Here is an 18,443-nt window from a genome sequence, read left to right on the forward strand (position 1 = left end):
TATTTGTCTAAGTTTTATGCTTAATGGAAGAGTTTATCATAGGCCACATCCAACTATAATGAGTAAACTTCAGTGAAAGTTGTGTGCATGTGCATGTCTTATATGACAAGAAAATGGGGAAGACCATGTCGCTCTGACATGGTCTCAGAAAAAAATGTCATGCCCAGATAAAAAGAAATCAAAAGATGCAAGGGATGATAAATTACCCCTCACACTGCACAAAAGCTTAACAAGTGAAGGCATAATAGGATAAGATATGGTTCATCTGGATACAGCCCATGTTGTTAAAGATTTCCGTACCAAACAAGCTGTGTCTGAAGGAACTGGAGCTTAGAAACCAGTTTTGGAATTTTTGCACCAAAAACTTTGCTCATATGGAAAGAATGTATGAGCAGTCTGTCACAGATAGTCAATGTACTCTATACAATTGACTTAACACATTTAACACTCAGTTACTCCAAAAACATTTTACCCTTTATTTACGTTTTCTGAATACAAACCAACATTCCGCTGCCTCTTCAATCTGTATGCTAAGCTGATTAAATAGGATGAATTACAAAACATCTCCATTCCCTTTGCTGAGGGATTAATTCAGAACATGGTTAAGAATACTGAATTGTTCACTCTAGTAAGAGGCCTCCAAGCACTGAAATATCAGCGATGGTGTTCTTGACCCTGGGTAAATGGAGATAAAAATGATGTAGTATCTTTAAAAAACACACACACACATAAATGTAGAATTATTTCAGATTTAAACAATGTTGTGGTGGTGTTTCCAAAATTTATTTAACAATATTATTTCTATGCTATATGGTTTAGAGCTAAGAGCTTCTAACTAGGAATCCCTGCAAGTGCTATCCACAGAGCACAGAACTCCATGCAAGTACAGGAATGCAGTCAAAACAATTATACATCCAACTATTGTAGTAAGAATATTCAGATTTATTGAAAATATCATTTCCATCCACTATCACTCATCTCTCATTTTCACATTAACTCACCTGCCTAGTATCACAAAATGATCTGTCACCAGCCTACAACTAGAAAATAGCCCCAAACTTTCAGTTAAGATTTTAATTTTGGCCCTAAATCTAACTTGTTCATATAAAACTGATGACAAATTTTTTATGCCTGTTTGGAAATCTTCAAACTGGTGCTATCAATTTCACAGCTGTGTTTTTTTGATTTTTTTCCCCTCTTTTATTCCCTTTTAATATATTCAAAACTAACACTGAATCTTTTTAAAGATAGTGAAATCTGAGATTGTTTTGTCAGGAAGTTTGAAGTGAAAACATTGTGCACCTAAAAGCAGTCTAGGAGTATCTGACAAACCCAGGCTGAGAACATTTCGCCAATGGTATGGTACTGAAGTGGAAAGCATGGTTCTCCAGGTTTCTTAATCTAATCATCACAGAATAAAATAACTTTACATATCACTATGAAAATAGATTTGTAATACTTTGTGAGAGGTCTATGTTGAAACAATGTTACAGATACAAGCAATATTATATACTGAAAATGTTATGCTGTCATAATGAAGAAAAAATGTTCTAACTTTTATCAACAAGCTCCAGGCATGTTCACTGAGTTTATCAGTTCATAGAAATCACCCAGTTGCACATTATAAATATTATCAAGTTTTAACCATCACTGCTCATTTGTGCAGTGCTTAGCACATGAAGGCTGTGATCCAGGTGAGTCACTAAGTACCAGTAGCAACAATTAATTAAGATATGAAGCAATGCCAAGAACCTAATCTCTCTTCTCTCATTCATGTTCAGCACGTCTTTTTTTTTCACATCTTTTGATTTATTTACTTTTTTTTTATTATTTATTTATTTTTTTTTGAGTAGAAGCTTGAAGGTGTTTCAGAAGTGTTTCTGAAGAGGAAAAAAGAGATGTTTTGATAAACTAGGTTTCCTTCAAGAAGAACTCTATGGCCACAAATTACAGCTGTAAGAATTTGGTAAGAAACTTGCTCCAATGCCAAGATAAACTAACGCTCCTAGATCTCTCAACACATACAAACAAGCATTTTAGAACATATGCTTCTTAAACATTTTTTTCAAACTATTTGCACTCTAACTTTTTAGTCTTTAATGTAAGTCAACTATTAAAATATGGTTCTCATCTACTCAAAGAAAGATAAGCTGTCCATGAAAAATTGTATTATAACTGATGACAGCTAACAAAAGAAATTTTTCTTGCCTTTTACTGCCTTTTACTGGAACCAGAGAAGTCACATGTCAAACATTTGTTTGGACTAGCATTCAGCGAGGATTATGTATTCATTTGTTTATTGTAAGCATTCAGGACTAGCATTTGCATCTGGAAAACTACAAGAGTTTGCTATGTGGCAGGTAAATGCAAGGCGTTTTCTACAAAAGCCGATCCTTCTCTACAAAAACACAATACACAGGCTTTTATGTTTTCATGTTTTATTTTTCTGGCCTTAAGTTTAAAGTCATTCTATGTGGTACATTAGAAACAGCAACAACAAAGAGCACTGGGAAATGGAATGTTATCTGAGTTTCAAATTCAAAAGCAATGCAACTCAGGAAAACAAAGCAGCCCAGAAGGCTACTGGTCTTCTCTGCTGTTGGGATGCATTCCTGGCTCATGCTCTGCTGGTGTCCACCAGACACCTGGGTCCTTTCCTGCAAGCTGCTTTCCAGGCAGTCAGCACCCATCACAGACTAATGTACAGTGCTTGTGCTCACCAGGGGCAGGGCTTTGCATTTGCCCTTCCCAAACTTCACGAGGTTTAAACTTTCCCTCTGACCATTTCTCCGTCCTGTCCACGTCTCTGCACGGCAGCACAACCACCTGGCTAACATGCCGCTCCTCCCAGTTCTGTAATTTCTGTAAATTTGTTGAAGGCGTGCTCTGTCCCATCATCCAGGTCATTAACAAAGCTGTTAAATACTGAGTTTAAAATTTATGGTGACAGAAGGAAAACAGCCACCAAAACTTCAGCCCTGGATATGAGGAAAGCAGACTTCAGGCTGCTCAGGGAACTAGTCAGCAAGGTCCCCTGGGAAACTGCTTTTAAGGCATTGGCGTCCATCAGTGCTGGTCTCTAAGCACTGCCTCCTAAAAGCACAAGATCAGGCAATTCCTAAATATCGGAAGTCAGGCAGGCAGGGCAGAAGGCCAGCCTGGCTGCCCAGGGATCTTTTACTGGAACTTAGGTGAAAAAAGAAAGTGTATGACTGCTGGAGGGAGGGTCAGGCGACGAGGAAGGAATACAGGGATGCTGTTAGTGTTTGTAGGGAGAAAATTCGTGTGGTCAAAGCCCAACTAGAGCTGGCCATGTCTGTGGGAGACAACAAAAAAGGTTTTTTTTTTTTTTTTTTTTTTTTTTTTTTTTTTTTTTTTTAAGGTATGTGAACAGAAAAAGGAGAGCCAAAGAAAACAGGTCTGCTACTTGATGGGGAAGGTCTCCTCACAGACAATGACAAAGGCAAAGCAGAGAAGTTTAATACCTTCTTCGCCTCTGTCTTCAACACTCATGATGGGCTTCGGGACCCAGGGTGCCCTGAGCTGGAGGACCACGACAGTGGGAATGATAAACTCCCAACCAACCCTGAACATGTGCAGGATTTGCTGGTCCACCTGGATCCAAACAAGTCCATGGGTCCAGATGGGATTCATCCCAGGGTGCTTAAAGAGCTGGCTGACATCATTGCGGGACCTCTCTCAATTATTTTTCAATCTGGAAATTTTCACTCTGGGAATCTGGAGAGGTCCCAGTAGACTGGAAGCTGGTAAATGTTGTGCCAATTTTCAAGAAGGGCAAGAAAGAAGACCCTAGCAATTACAGGCCTGTCAGTGTCACGTCAGTGCCTGGTAAAATTATGGAGAAGATGATCCTTGAAGTTACTGAAGCATACCTGGCGGTCAATGCAGTCATTGGTCCCAGCCAACATGAGTTCATGAGGGGTAAGTCGTGCCTAACAAATTTGATTTCCTTTTAGGATAAGATCACCCATCTAGTTGACCAAGGGAAACCAACTGATGTGATCTTTTTGGACTTTAACAAGGCTTTTGACATGGTTTCCCATAGGATCCTACTGGACAAAATGTCCAGCGTACAACTTAACAAAAACATCATACAGTGGGTGAGCTGATGGGCAGGGCTCAAAGGGTTGTGGTAAATGGGGCCACATCTGGCTGGCGGATGGTCACTAGTGGGGTCCCTCAAGGCTCCATTTTAGGGCCAGTCCTCTTCAATGACTTTATAAATGATTTGGATGTAGGACTAGAAGGTGTTTTGAGCAAATTTGCTGATGACACCAAACTTGGAGGAGTTGTGAACTCGTATGAGGGTGGAAAGGCCTTGCAGAGACCTGGACAGATTGGAGAGCGGGGCAGTCACCAGTCACATGAAGTTTAACAAAGGCAAGTGCTGGGTCCTGCACCTGGGACTGGGCAACCCTGGCTATACGTACAGACTGGGCAATGAGATGCTGGAGAGCAGCCCCGCAGAGAGGTCTCTGGGTGTTGCGGTTGACAGCAAACTGAATATGAGCCAGCAGTGTGCCCTGGCAGCCAGGAGGGCCAACCATAACCTGGGGTGCATCAACCACAGCATTGCTAGTCAGTCGAAGGAGGTGATTGTCCCGCTCTACTCTGCACTGGTGCGGCCTCACCTCAAGTACTGTGTGCAGTTCTGGGCACCACAGTACAAAAAGGACATGAAACTGTTGGAGAGTGTCCAGAGAAGGGTGACGAAGATGGTGAAGGGTCTAGAGGGGAAGACATATGAGGAGCAACTGAGAGCACTGGGCCTGTTCAGCCTGGAGAAAAGGAGGCTGAGGGGGCACCTCATCGCGGTCTACAAGTTTCTTGTGAGGGGGAGTGGAGGGGCAGGTGCTGACCTATTCTTTGTAATCAGCAGTGATAGGATCTGTGGGCACAGTGTTAAGCTGAGGCAGGGGAAGTTTAGGCAGGACATAAGGAAGAGGTTCTTCACTGAGAGGGTGGTTGCACACTGGAACAGGCTCCCCAGGGACGTAGTCACTGCAGCAAGCCTGTCTGAATTTAAGAAGCAATTGGACTGTGCACTTAGTAACATGGTCTAAACTTTCAGGTAGACCTGTGCAGTGCCAGGAGTTGGACTTGATGATCCTCATGGGTCCCTTCCAACTCGGGATATTCTATGATTCTGTGACTATTGACTTCAGTACTGAACCCTGGGGACACCACTAGTTACCTGTCTTCCAGTTGTATGGGCTTTCTCCTGATCAAAGCCTTTGGAGCTCAGCAGTTTAGCCAGTTTTTGATTCATCTCACTTTCCATTTACCTCGTCCATATTACCTCAGTTTATCTATAAGGATATTAAAGAAGAGTGCATCAAAAGCCTTACTAAAGTGGAGATAAGCAACATCCATTCAGATAATATCCAGATGTTAGGATAAGCAACCTTTCTCTAACATCCACCCTCTCTATGATAAGTAGCATTGAAAGGGTGAATTAATTGTTCATTGTGCCTTCTAATACAGGAGTTGAGAACATTTAATAAACCCAGTAAGTCACTGCTTAAGACACAGAAAAAGAGATTGTTTTTTCTTAGAGTAAAATACATAGGAAGGACTTCTACAACGTAAGAGATTAGAGGCTGCACAAGTTCACATGGATTTTACAGTAGACAAACTTGCAGAAGAGAAATTCATTAAGGATTATCAAACACAATAAATTACCATATCTTAGTAAGTCCCTGAGCTGTAAAACTGCAAGTTGGGTGAATGTTTGGATAACGTAGCACTGCCTGCTTCCTCCATCTCTATACTTAAAGCATGCCTTTTTTTGATTACTGTTGTAGATGCTAGGCTAGATGACCCTTTGATGTGATACTAGGTTATTCTCAGGCATTAAAAAATGCCACAGGACTTATACAGCACATCATCTCCCACCCATAGTAGTCATTTATCAAGTTTCTGGATTAACTTGCTACAAGATTATGAAAGATAACTATATTTAAATAAACATCACCATTAAAGATTAACTATAAATTCAGAACTTGTTCCAATTAAGCAGTAGGAAAAGACCCTGAAGAAAAATACTGTGAAGATTTTATCTCATATCCCAATCAAAAGAACTCCAAAATTGAGAATGCCACTTTAAAGCCAAATGTTTCTTAGTCTGCCAAGACTAAGGCTTTCAGTTTTTCAGCGTTCTATGAGAAATAACTAAATACATTTGTCTAACACTACTTTTTTATATACATTCAATTTGCTTAAATATCAGCTGTATCAAATACTAAGGATGACTTCTAATTGTACAAATGGAGACAGACCTAGTGAACCACCCAGATACAACCTCCAGGACAGGAATATTAAAGACACTTTTTTTCAGTTTTTCAGATCAGCCATGTAATCAAGAAATGACAAAGATTGCAATTTAACAGGCCAATATTTTATTGCTATCTGGAAATTTTGGTATCACGTGCATTACAGAGTGGATTTTTGAGATACCTGATACATCCATGAATTTGTAAAGTCTATTCATGTTTAAGAGATCTTTTCTTCTCACCCAAGATGTATTTGATAATATAGTCCTAAGATTAGCACTTCAAAAGAGGTATTTTATATTCTCACCTCTCACCTGAAATACAAGCCCTCAAGCAGTTAGAAGTACACTTTTACAAAAACAATGCTCCAGAGAGTCTGTACTACTCCTACAAAGCACAAAGGGTGTTCCTAGCCCATTCAGTCACATTAGGATGTATTTCATACATGGTGGCATTATGTAACAGGACTTATAAACCAACTCCCAAACCAACGCCCATACCTTAGTCAACAGACAGCACGCTCAGTAAATGAAGCAATCTAATGACAATGCTTTTTTATAGACTGCAAAGAACAAGGAAGGTTTAGTAAAAATAATTTATAAAGACACCTAAACGTGACTTAAAAATGCATGAATTTGGAGACATGTAAAATTTTATCTCAGTAAAGATTTCTAGTCTGATTTCCATCCTTACCACAGAGAAAAAGTGTTCAAACAATGGTTGTTACTTCATAAGAAAGTACCACAGGATGCAAATTTACAAGAACCATATTTTAAAATCTCAATTTATATACAGTCTAGTCATCAAATTTAATCTTTTTTCCTTGGAATGCTGTAATTTGAGATATTTGTTCCCGACGTCTCTTGCTTGCTTCCCATGAAGGATGAAGAGGCTGCTCCAAACACGGTTTCTTACTGTCACATTTAAGACCCGAACCTTTTGCAAATGGTTGCTTTTTGAGCTGTGGTTCCTTTTTGAAAAGAGCTGTGCGAGAAGTACAACATGAAACATTAAGTACAGCACAAACCTTCATAAAAATGTGCTAAAACTACTTTGAGATTATAGACATTTTCAAGAATTTATTAATGAGCCATGGGGCATACATTCACCTGAATGCTCACAAGCAAGATTTTCTCATCTTGCAGCCCAGTAAATTGTCACTTGGTAGACTGCATATAGTTAAAATTTATTATTACCGACCACACTGTAAATTTGTGCAAATATTCAGCACAATCTCAACTTTTTCTTCACAATAAATCAATCAGGAATTACACAATAAAACTGAGAAGGACTGAAATGATACCCTTGACTTGAAGAATTCCAAAATGGAACCACATACTATAAATGGAATAAAATATTGAAGAAGTTAAGTAATTACTCACAAGGTAAACTATGCGTTAAACACCATAATACCATCCGATTGCACTTACCATTACCTGGGCACAGGTAGCATTAACTGCTCAATGTAAACAGACAGAAAAGCATTTTTCTGTGTAAACTACTATGTACTGTGTACATTTTCCTATGTATTACTTTAAGTATTTTTAATAATCAAAGATAGGACATAGCAAATAACATCCAGAAATAAAAATGAAAGCTAAAAAACCTGACAATTTTAACAATTTAAAACAAAAAAATAATGTTAAAATTGTTAAAATACATGCCACAATTAAGACTAGCATAATTTGACTGCAGAGGCAAGAAAATCTCAAGATGTTTTTATTTCTACAACTTAATCAGTAATACATACCTGTTCTTCTGTTTTGGAGAGGCTGATCTTTAGTATTTCTAAAAACAAAAACATAATTAATGACTTTTCAAGAAACTTGTAAGATGATAAACACAAATAAAGAATCATCATCACCAAAACACTCGTGCAATGACATTTCAAGCATAACAGTAAAAACCACATATAGTTTTTCCTCTTTGTTAATAAATGACTAAAACCAGAAGTATTCCACACTGATTTGATTTGGATGCAATACTAGTTAGGAATGCTAAATGTAAATCAGTGCCTGTATGAATATGAAAAATACCTTAAGTATCAATAAAGCACAAGAAGACTTAAGAGTAGTTTAGGCAAAAAAAGCTGTAATGGGCTGAAATTCTTGTTTAGTAACAGCTACTAAAAATCAGAAAAAATTACATTACTGGGAAGGAGGGAGGAAATGAATTACAAAGCAACAGGAATAGGTTTACCTTCCTCTGTTTTGGGATTTCTGATTGGAGGTAGTAGACAAAGAACTGCAGAACACTGATTCTAGCTTCTTTGCTTTTGTACTGGACTTTTCTTCTTCTATGATCAAATCTTGCACTGTCCTAGATCCTGTATTCTTTTCTTTGTTCAGTACATTTTCCTGAGGCTTATTCTTATCTTTTACTAAAGAAAGATCACTAGCTGCCGTTATTTTTTTCTTTCTTTTTACTTTGCCAATGAAGAAATCGTCACTGCTATCACTGTCAGAATCTGATGTCTGGTTATAAAACCTCTCTTCAGTACTATCATCAAAGTACTCCTCTTCACTATTTTGTTCCAGGTCACTATCATTACTAATTGTTTTTTTCTTTGCAGTTAATTTGTTCATATTCATATTTTCTTTCCTTTTTTTATTGCCAAGTTTATCTCCTGTTTTATTCTGAGTGAATTGTGGCCTTTCCACTGTCTTAAATGAAAACTCTTTTGGACTGCATGTTCTCTCCATTTCCATAATTTTCTGTTCAGATTCACTGTCACCGAGTTCTTCAGCCCCTCCGTTAGTCTGTATTTTCATGTCCATTTTTGTTTTGGGTTCACATCCTTGCTTTTTTTGATCTGGTTTAAGTACTCGTTCATCCAAACTGCTAATGGAATGTTGTCCTGATTTAGGCTGTGCTTCTGGTGTATCCTTTTTTGCAGGACTGGCTTTGTTTGGGTCCTGTCTTGCATCCTTAAACGCTTTTACAGCAGCTATAAGAGGGGAAGAAGAAAGGTCATTTGTTGCAGCTATGTAAGTTAAGCATGTAAGTTATTTTAATAAAATAAAACATTTTTGCAAGTTAAATTTATTGTATTGAGTAAACATTATTTGAACGTCCTTATCAATCTTTAACTGAACAGCTGAGACAAATAATGTCTTAGGCTACAGCACAAACAAGTGAGGAAAACCAACTAATATGCTGTTTTTGAAACTAGGTTTAACTGTGAACTCATCTTCAGCTTATAATCACGGTTTTTAATTGCTTGGGATGTTTTTTTGCATGTAAAAACTGCTAATAAATATTAATTTCATTGGATATAATTAAATGGGTAGTTGACATGGTCTGTTATTAATGAAATAATTCCGTGTTGTTATTACTAGGACTTGACCCTTTTTAACATTGTTTTTAGTTCGAAAATTTGAGTTTAAAGAGCACAGGAGATATTCTGAAGAACCAGGAAAGATTCCATAGGGAATCTATAGGCAGTTTACCAGAAAGTCTAAGGGAGTAACTGGCAGAACCTTTTAGCTACCTTTGAAATCCCAGCTGAAATGCTCCTTTTACCTTTGTATCTGCTTGTTATTATTCTGCCAGTTCAGTCTTGTTTTATTTAGAGATTGTCCATTACATCTATTCAATTTTTGGAATTCAATTAAGAGCCCTGTTTGTACTATACTTTGTATCTTACATGCCATGTGATGTCCTGTCACGTACAAGCCTATTTCAGACAGCACATATAACTACAAGCTTGTGACACTTGCTCCACTGCAACCAGTTGAGGTAGCTATAGGTGCTGATACACTTTTCTTTTTATACTGGTTGTTCATATCAGGAATTAACATGAACAAGGGAACACATCTTCAAGCTACTAAGTCGCATGCAAGTTAATACACTGTGTCATACCTTTAAGTTCAGCAATTTTGTGTTTCAAGAGGGGGTGTGTTGCAAGTCTTGCAATGGCTCGCTCACTTGCAGTAGCCTTTGGCTATACAAAATAAAAGGCATGAACAGAATAATTAATACTTACAGAATAGGTCATGCTAAAATGCATACTAATGTGATTCTGGACTATTGAACAAAAAGAGAAAAAGCTTAAGACATTATAACATTTGAGGATTTCTCAGTTTTCTTGTATTACTGTAATTCTAAACGAGGAAAAATCTGGCTGCACAGATTGACAGAAACGTAACAGACAATTCTGCAATTTCTCAGCTACCAAAGAAGCATAACATGATTTTTATTTTAGAAGTACCAACCACATATTTCAGACCTAATGCATGGCTATTATATTTTCTGTTTCTGATACGTGTAAAGCAAATTCATGAACCCTGTGAAAAAATAACACTGTATTGGTAGGAGCCATTCTGCGTGACGGAATAGAGCTGCCTGCAGGAGGTACAGCGCAGAAGCCTTTAAAGTTGGCAAAATCACAAAACAGATATTGCAGGAAGATACATTAAAAGTGTTTGATAGGCAAGGTCTAACCTGATCTTACAGTCAAACAACCCTGAGTTTGATATGGTAGAATAACAGATCTACATAGACAGATTCAAAGATTGAGTACTATCTTAATGCTTTAATATGAAGAAAAAGTAGAGAGGTAGGAGGAGCTAATTCTACTTCTGACTTCCTCTTTTATAGGCTGGAATTCACAAGTACTAGCTATCATATCTTCAGGCTCTTCTTATCACTTGGCTTACAAAACAAAATAAGAAGTACCTAAGACTTTTTCAGGAATAGCGTTTTTTTTTATTTTTTATTTTTTTTTTTATTTTAGCTCACTAGGAAGATTTCCTAATGCCTGCGGTAGAATTTATGAGAAAGGATAAAAGACACACCATTCTCCCTTCCTCTTAGTGGTACTGTAATGGGTATATTATTAAATTGCTGTAACCCATGAACTGAGCTGTATGTTACAGGAATTACCACCTCAACCAATGGATGATGAGCCTTATAAAGAGCTGGGCATGTGCCCAGTGACCCAACCTGGGCTGGCTTTAGTGCCCAACAACTCAGCACAACCTGCTGCTTCTGCGTCTCCTGGCCTGAGTAACCACTGTAAGAAATGGAGCCCAAGTCACAGGCTGAATTAACTCGGTGAGCAGTTAATGGAGGTGCTTCACAGACTAAGGGAATGACAACCTCTGTATATAGTCAGGGTATGGGGGTAGTCGATAAGGATAATATAACAGTGAATAATATATAATGAATGAGTCCTGAATAACTCATGACCGAGCATGATAGAAATGGTATGGAGGAAGCGATGGAGATTGTACCAGGTCTGTCCTGGGATGAAGTCCACTTTCTTCATATCAGCCACACTGGTGCTGTGCTTTGCATTTGTGACTAAATCAGAGCTGATAACACAGCAGTCTTTTCGTTACTGCTGAGTGTTGCATGCACAGCATCAGGGCCTTCTCCATTTCGCTCTCAAGAGAAATGCACGTGATGTTGGGAAGGAAATACAGCTGGGACAGCTGACACAAATTGACCAAAAGTATATTCCATTTCACATTAAGTCATGCTCTGCAATAAAAGCTCAAGAAAAGGAGGAAGAGGAAGGATGTTTGCTGCTACTGCATTTGTCATCCCAAGAATTGTTACCTGTGATGAAGCCCAGCTTTATGAGATGTGGCTAAACATGTGCCTGCCACTGGGAAGTAATGAATGAATCCCTCATTTTGCTTTGCTTGCACACACAATTTTGCTTCACTTAAAAAACTGTCTGTATCTCAACCCACGCGTTTTTTAACTTTTGTTCTTCCCAATCTGTCCCCACCCTGCTGGGCAGGAGGAGTGGAAGAGTGAGCAAGCAGCTGGGGGGTGCTTAGTGCTTAGGGTGCTTAGTCTGGTCAAGCCACCAGACATACAAACAATACCTAAAAGATCACAAATGCACGTTTGAAGTATTTGGTTTCTTTGACATAACAGCGTCGAGTAGGGAATCCTACTAGGTCGCAGGCACGTTTTCTTCCAGCACTCATGCCACTTAAAATTAACAGTTGTGTATTCATAGGGTAGAGATGAAGGGATACTTATACCAACCACGAGAGCTGGAGAGTCAGTTTCTGTGCTTTGGGTCTGAAGAAAACAGCAAATCCTGAAATTTGGAATCTGACGTGTCCCTGCTAAGTTTCTCAATATAACAAGACACCACAGTTACAGCAAAGCCAGTATTTCCAAATGAAAAAACATTTAACTGGTTTGCAAAATGTAAATTCTGTTCCTCAAACAATGCAAAGCAAATCCAATTTGCTGTAGTTGTATAGATTATAAAGTGCATGCTGGATATGTCAGTTCATATTTTACGTTTGAGTTGTGCAGAGCATCTGGGAATTCTAGTACTTTCCTTTCTCTTCAAGTCTCTGCTATTACAGCATTATTGCTTCAGATCAAGAAAAACTGGAAAAATATTTCGCACATAGAATGTCTACAGCATTAAAAACACTGGCCGGAGAAGATGGGTCAGAAGATGAGTCCATTTCCAAGGGCCACAGACTGGCTTACTCTCAGGCTAGTCTAGCTCTGAGAACTTGGGAGTCTGGATTTTTGATTCCCATGTGACAGTGCTGTATGCTGCCACCAGATTCCTGGGACAGCAAGCTCACATTTCTGAAGATCAAACAGTATTTTCTTTGGAGATTTTTCTATAGCTGGAAAATGTATTTCTGAACTTAATTAATACACTTTTTCCCTCAGCCGCTTCCTGTGGGTTTTGAAAGAATATACCATGAAGTTCAGAAAGCAGCAGCAGCTTCTGTGCAACATCTGGTGTCCTTTAATTCAAATATTTATAGAAAGAGTTTAAGCATATACATGCCAATTCATATGGAATAACCACATTTTTTCCTTATAGCTAAATGCTTCACAAATGCTACTCACACTGACAGACAGCAGCCAACAAACATACAATATGACATTAACATTCTCAAAAAAATCCCATTTTTCTATTTTTTGGCACATCCAATGCTCAATTTATTTTTCCTCAAGTATTCTCCAGTATTCTCCTCAAGTATTCTCCATAAAGCCTTGGCAGAAAATAAAACTTAACAGAAAAATGCCAACTGTATCTATAGCAAGAACACTCCCACCCTCCACCTTCCCCCAGTATGTTTATTTACACAGATACTGGAAATGTAAATATTTACTTTCATAAGTTCCTGCTACTTCCTGTATTATTTTGCACTATTCATTTTTTTCATGCAAGAATTTCCTAATGTTTTTCATAGGAATGCTCTGCCTCATTCAATTTGCAACTGAGGCACTGCAAAATGAACAATGCAACTCAGCACTGCATGATCATACTTTTCAGCCATGGGCTGTATGCTACCTGCAGAAGAACCAGAAAGCTAGAGACTCCTCACATGTTTTATCTTGGTAAATAATTCATTATTTCATTATATATATACATATTCATGTATAGCATTAAAGACATTTACCATCACTGTTGTGTTTCACTAAACTCCATAGGAACATTTGACAGAATTAACTGCATCAATCATTGTGCCTTTCAGATCTTAAAATTAAAAAGAGAAACTTGTGTTCCTTATCCTAAATAGCAGATGTTGACAGATGCACAAACCTCAAAACATAATTTGTTAGTTATAGCAAATAAAGTAATCTGTGCTTAACTCATATGTACAAATACATAAGGACCCCCTACACAGGGGAGACAAACTTCGTAAAATGTGGCAATGATTGAGAAAAGTATGGACATTAGAAGCTTGTTAAAATAGAAACAGATTCACACTTCAAGTTTTGAGATGAGCTGGACAGGGGTCAGAAGTACGGAATGACTCTGAGGGCTGGCAGCACCATGTAAAAAAAAAAAACTGTGGTATGGAAATATCATGCAGAATTTGGGTGTGTAGTACTTGCCTCATACCATGCAGGAGATAAAGTGAGAACAAGAAAGACTTGGTAGAGATGGGATTTGCTGCCATTACTTGCTACATGACAGTAGGGCTTCTGGAAGAATTTAACAGCAGAAATGTGAGATTAATTTGGGAACATGAAGTGGAGACCTCTGACCATTGCTTCATCCTTATTACTCATCCTGTTCAACTTTTCTTTAGATTTTACCCTCTGTGCTACAATTATAACCAATAACAGGGAAGAAAGAGGTCATACTTTTATTTCTGTTGGGTTCTGTACAAGAAGGGACTGCCTTGCTACAGATAGCCTAACCATGACTACTACTAGAAGACTACCAACAAGAATTTCAGCTGGGTCAAAGGACAGTGCCGCCAAACAGGCAATGCTTGGTGGCCCTCCACCTGTCACTGTACATGATTTATTATAATACTCACATGGACACAGTCAGAAAACCTATCAATGAGCACACAGTATACAGTACATCGCTAAACCTACAGCACAAAAGTAACCTAGAAACACGTCATATTGATATTTCTATAATAACTGGCAGTACAGTCTAAAGTGCAACAGCAGCCTGATTTCAAAAGAAAACAAGAAAGAAATTAAAACAAAACAAAACAAAACAACCAACCAAACAAGCAAGCAAAAAAAATAAGTTAAAAAAAAAAGACGAGAGAATGCTAACCAGGTTAAGCATAAAAAAATCCCAAATTCTGGGCCAAAAGAAGATGTCATTGTAATACCCTTTGTAGCAGATTAGTAGAAGAGCTCTCTCTGTGCTAAAAACATCAGAAAACCTCTTAATCCACATATTGTTCCCAGAGCTCTAACTAGCTACAGCTGTCTTTCACAACAGCAGGAGGAATGCAGTTAATGTGGAGTCACAGGGTGTCTGAAGGTGCTAGATGATGGCTGCCATCCAAGTCCATCCCATGACCTCATACTGCTTTGGAAAAAGATCATTGAGAAAAGTTACTTTCTGACTGTGAAATGCTGTCAGTTCTCCCCCTTCCTTTATGTCTGCAAGACATATGGTACGCGTCTTGTGGCCATCAGATCAACTGAAGATATTGGTATGAGAACCAATTGGTTATCGATCACACTTGTGGCAGCGGTGCTGCCCTACAGCTCCTGAGGTTGTTTGGCTGTGTCCCGTCTTCATAGTGGGAAGATGGATCAGATAGAGGATGCAAGAAACAGGTCTTTGTTGGGCATGGCAAGAGTTTAAAAGAGTGACTCTTCCAAATACAGAAACAACAGCAAGCATCACACAGTATGCACAGGACAGAAACATCAGCACTAACTGCTTCAAATTCTGCACTGGAAATAGATAACCAGAAATTATTGGATTTTATTCAACTTTTACTCATTTTTTACTCAAGTCTCCCCGTTTTTCCATCTAAGTTCAAAATGATGGTACAGCTATTAGGGAGAAGTAGCTCTATGAGCTTAGTATTAAGGCAAGTGAGAAATTCTTATGGCGATTAATTCTGTATGGATTTCAGGAAATCACGCTAGTTTATTTATTTTTTAAACTGTAATATACGTATAATTTTTAAAATGGGTTGAACATTTTCCAGTTGAAGCTAAAATGTATGTCTTAACAGATCTAAAGCCTTTGTAAAAACCTCAGTATGACAATGTCTTGAAATAGAAAAACAGGACAAAAATTGAACAATTTCTCATAAACCACCAAAATACACAGTAACCCCGAAGTCCCCTTTGACTACCTGTTTATTGTTCCTAAGACTTGTCACAATTTATGTTGGCTCGCCTAATTTTCTGTTATTGCCATAATTCAACCATGAAAATATATGAAAAATTATTTTACTTCTCTTGTAAGCACAAGGAAGTTGTAAGGAGTTGAATACTCACAGCAACATGGGGTACTCTGCACAAACTTTTTGGTCACTGCAGAACTACGCACAATGCAAGTCAGAGGTCTGGAAAACCCAGCTGGTCTTGCACTGATGGCAGTAGCACTGTCTGTCACGCGAACATTGAATTCTACGGACTTCTGAATCCAGCTTCAGGAAGAAGCATCAAAATCTTCTAAATACTGCTGAGCTGCTTACACTCCTCTAACTTAACTTGTATGCATGGATCAAAGTTATTCTCCCCCCCGCAATCCATTCACTTTATTTACCCTCAAATCAACATCCAATTTAGCTTGTTTTGTCTCTTATCAAAAATAAGTACAGAGCATAAACCTGTTTCTATCATTGTCTCCCTCTTCATTTAAAATGTGAGTTTCCAAAGATGCCAAAAACTCAAACAAAATAGACTTCCTGCTGTTCTTTGCTGTATGCATGATGAAAAAATACCTACAGTCCATGCATTTAACAACGTTTAAAGGCACTTTAAGAACAAGTGTTTCAAGATCAACTTTATTTGGAATACAGAAGAGTCAGAGTTCCTCTGGATTAACCTGTCACAACTAATTTAGCCAACCGTACAACTGTGAGGTAAATGCTTACTTTTCAGGTTGGGAATTGGTCAAAAAGAAAGAGTGCTTCATCACAAACTACCACAGTGATCTACAGCAGAGCTTGGAATAAAACCCAGACCTGGCCAAGTCCAAATCATTTATTCAATCTACTGCTAATTCTTTCCTTCTTCTCTTTATGAATAAAATAACTCCTATGATTGTTTCAATAAAGAAAAGTCAGAGCAAGAAATCCAGAATAAAACAGGCATGGATTCCTAATTATCTCCTCATGGTGAACAGGGTAAACCCTACATGTAAGCTGAAAGAGCAAGACTGTGGGGAATCGCAAATGCTGCTTGCTCTTCACCTCTTGCAGGGCCAGGAAGAAGATGTCTATAATCCCATCAATTTGGCCTCCCACGCAAACAATAAACACATTTTGAAGAAAAAAGTCAATTTCTTAAGATTGTGAAAGAGGTCACAAAGCTAGCATTGTGTCAACTCCTCCTTCCCCTCTCTAAATTGCAGCAGTTCAACCTATTGTTAGTTAGTCTACCCCAGTGAAACCTCCGCTGACCTTCAACAAAGCCTAGAATCATGCTGAACATTATTTTATGCTGGGAAAAATGTGTGCATGACGTCGACAAATCTTCAGTAGAAAGCAGCTGGAGAGACTGCTAACAAAGACTTCTTATATTTTTAATTGAAATATATTAAATGAATACAAAATTACATGAATTGTACATATGGTACAATTAACCAGCATTAAGTATTTATAATTCTGACATATCAATTTAAAGTCAAGTACGTAAGACTACAGCATAAAGACTGCATGGTTTTCCATATATTTTGGAAAAAAATATATGCATTTTGTGTATTTTTGTATGTGAACATTGAAGCACTACATCAGTACAAAGTATTTGAGTTTTGCCAAACTGAATAAAAAAATAAAAAATTGGCACAAAGCACAGTAAAATAGATGCCACAGGAGAAGGAAAAAAAATCAGGCAAAAGACAATGATAATGAGAAACTAAAGTGGAAAGCAAAATATGAAGAAATAGAAACCCTGAAGCAAAAAATGTACTTTTCAGGGGGAACAGGAACAAAATGTGTCTTGGATAACAGGCGGTAGCTCTGAACAATACAAAGAGAAAGGTCTTTGCTACAAAATTCACACCGACTTCTTAAGAGAATATATTGACATTTAGAGTGAATTTCATATATAAATTAATTTGACAAGTATTCCATATCAGATCTGAAACCACAACTGACTTTTCCAAGCATGTGAAGTATCCTGAAAAGTCGATTGCTTGCAATTGGCCACCTAGAATGAGGGTCTAGAGGCTCAAAATAGGCAGTTTACTAACTCCAAATGGAGAGTTAGCTGGCCAGTCTCAAAATTAAATTTGAAACAAGTGCTGTTTGGGAAAACAAAATAAATTAATAAATAAAAGCTTACTTACACTTGCTTGCTTGTTATAGAAAAGACAACAGAAACACAAAGAGACCAGCAATACTCAGACATGCATCTGAGTTCCCAAGATCCAACTGTGCATCATGGGCATGTCCAAAGACTCAAAGAGTGGAAGCAGATGGGAGCAAACAAATTGGCAGTGTACAAGGATGAGCTCTACATTACTAGAACTGCTTAATGGGCCAAGAAGCTCACAGTACTCAACCTTGGATGATCCCGTTAAGCTTCAGAATTGAGATATCCACCCGTCTCCTGACAAAATCAGTTTGGAGACAGAACTCTGTACAGAACTTTTAGGGATGTAATCCTGAGATGTCCTTACAATATTCTGCTGCAAGACAGATGCTCAAACCTCAAAGCATATCTTGTCAGCTGGAGCCTGATAAAGCGGCATAGATGTGAGCACATACAAGA

At 38.1% G+C, this 18,443-nt stretch overlaps 1 protein-coding gene across 2 annotated transcripts in view; it reads right to left on the bottom strand.

The window, feature by feature from the left end:
- Positions 1–6,396: 6,396 nt before the first annotated feature.
- The window catches only part of SRFBP1 (serum response factor binding protein 1), a 75,326-nt gene continuing 63,279 nt past the window's right edge, over positions 6,397–18,443 (bottom strand). For both annotated transcript variants that reach the window (XM_084503008.1, XM_084503007.1), the window contains 4 exons: positions 10,155–10,236; positions 8,493–9,240; positions 8,044–8,081; positions 6,397–7,277 (listed from right to left, as the gene is read on the bottom strand). In XM_084503008.1, the coding sequence (XP_084359134.1) occupies positions 7,090–7,277; positions 8,044–8,081; positions 8,493–9,240; positions 10,155–10,236 (1,056 nt within the window). In that variant the 3' untranslated portion in view covers positions 6,397–7,089. The remainder of the gene's footprint in view (positions 7,278–8,043; positions 8,082–8,492; positions 9,241–10,154; positions 10,237–18,443) is intronic.

This window comes from Aythya ferina, assembly GCF_964211825.1.
Source record: "Aythya ferina genome assembly, chromosome: Z".
Lineage (NCBI taxonomy): Eukaryota > Metazoa > Chordata > Aves > Anseriformes > Anatidae > Aythya > Aythya ferina.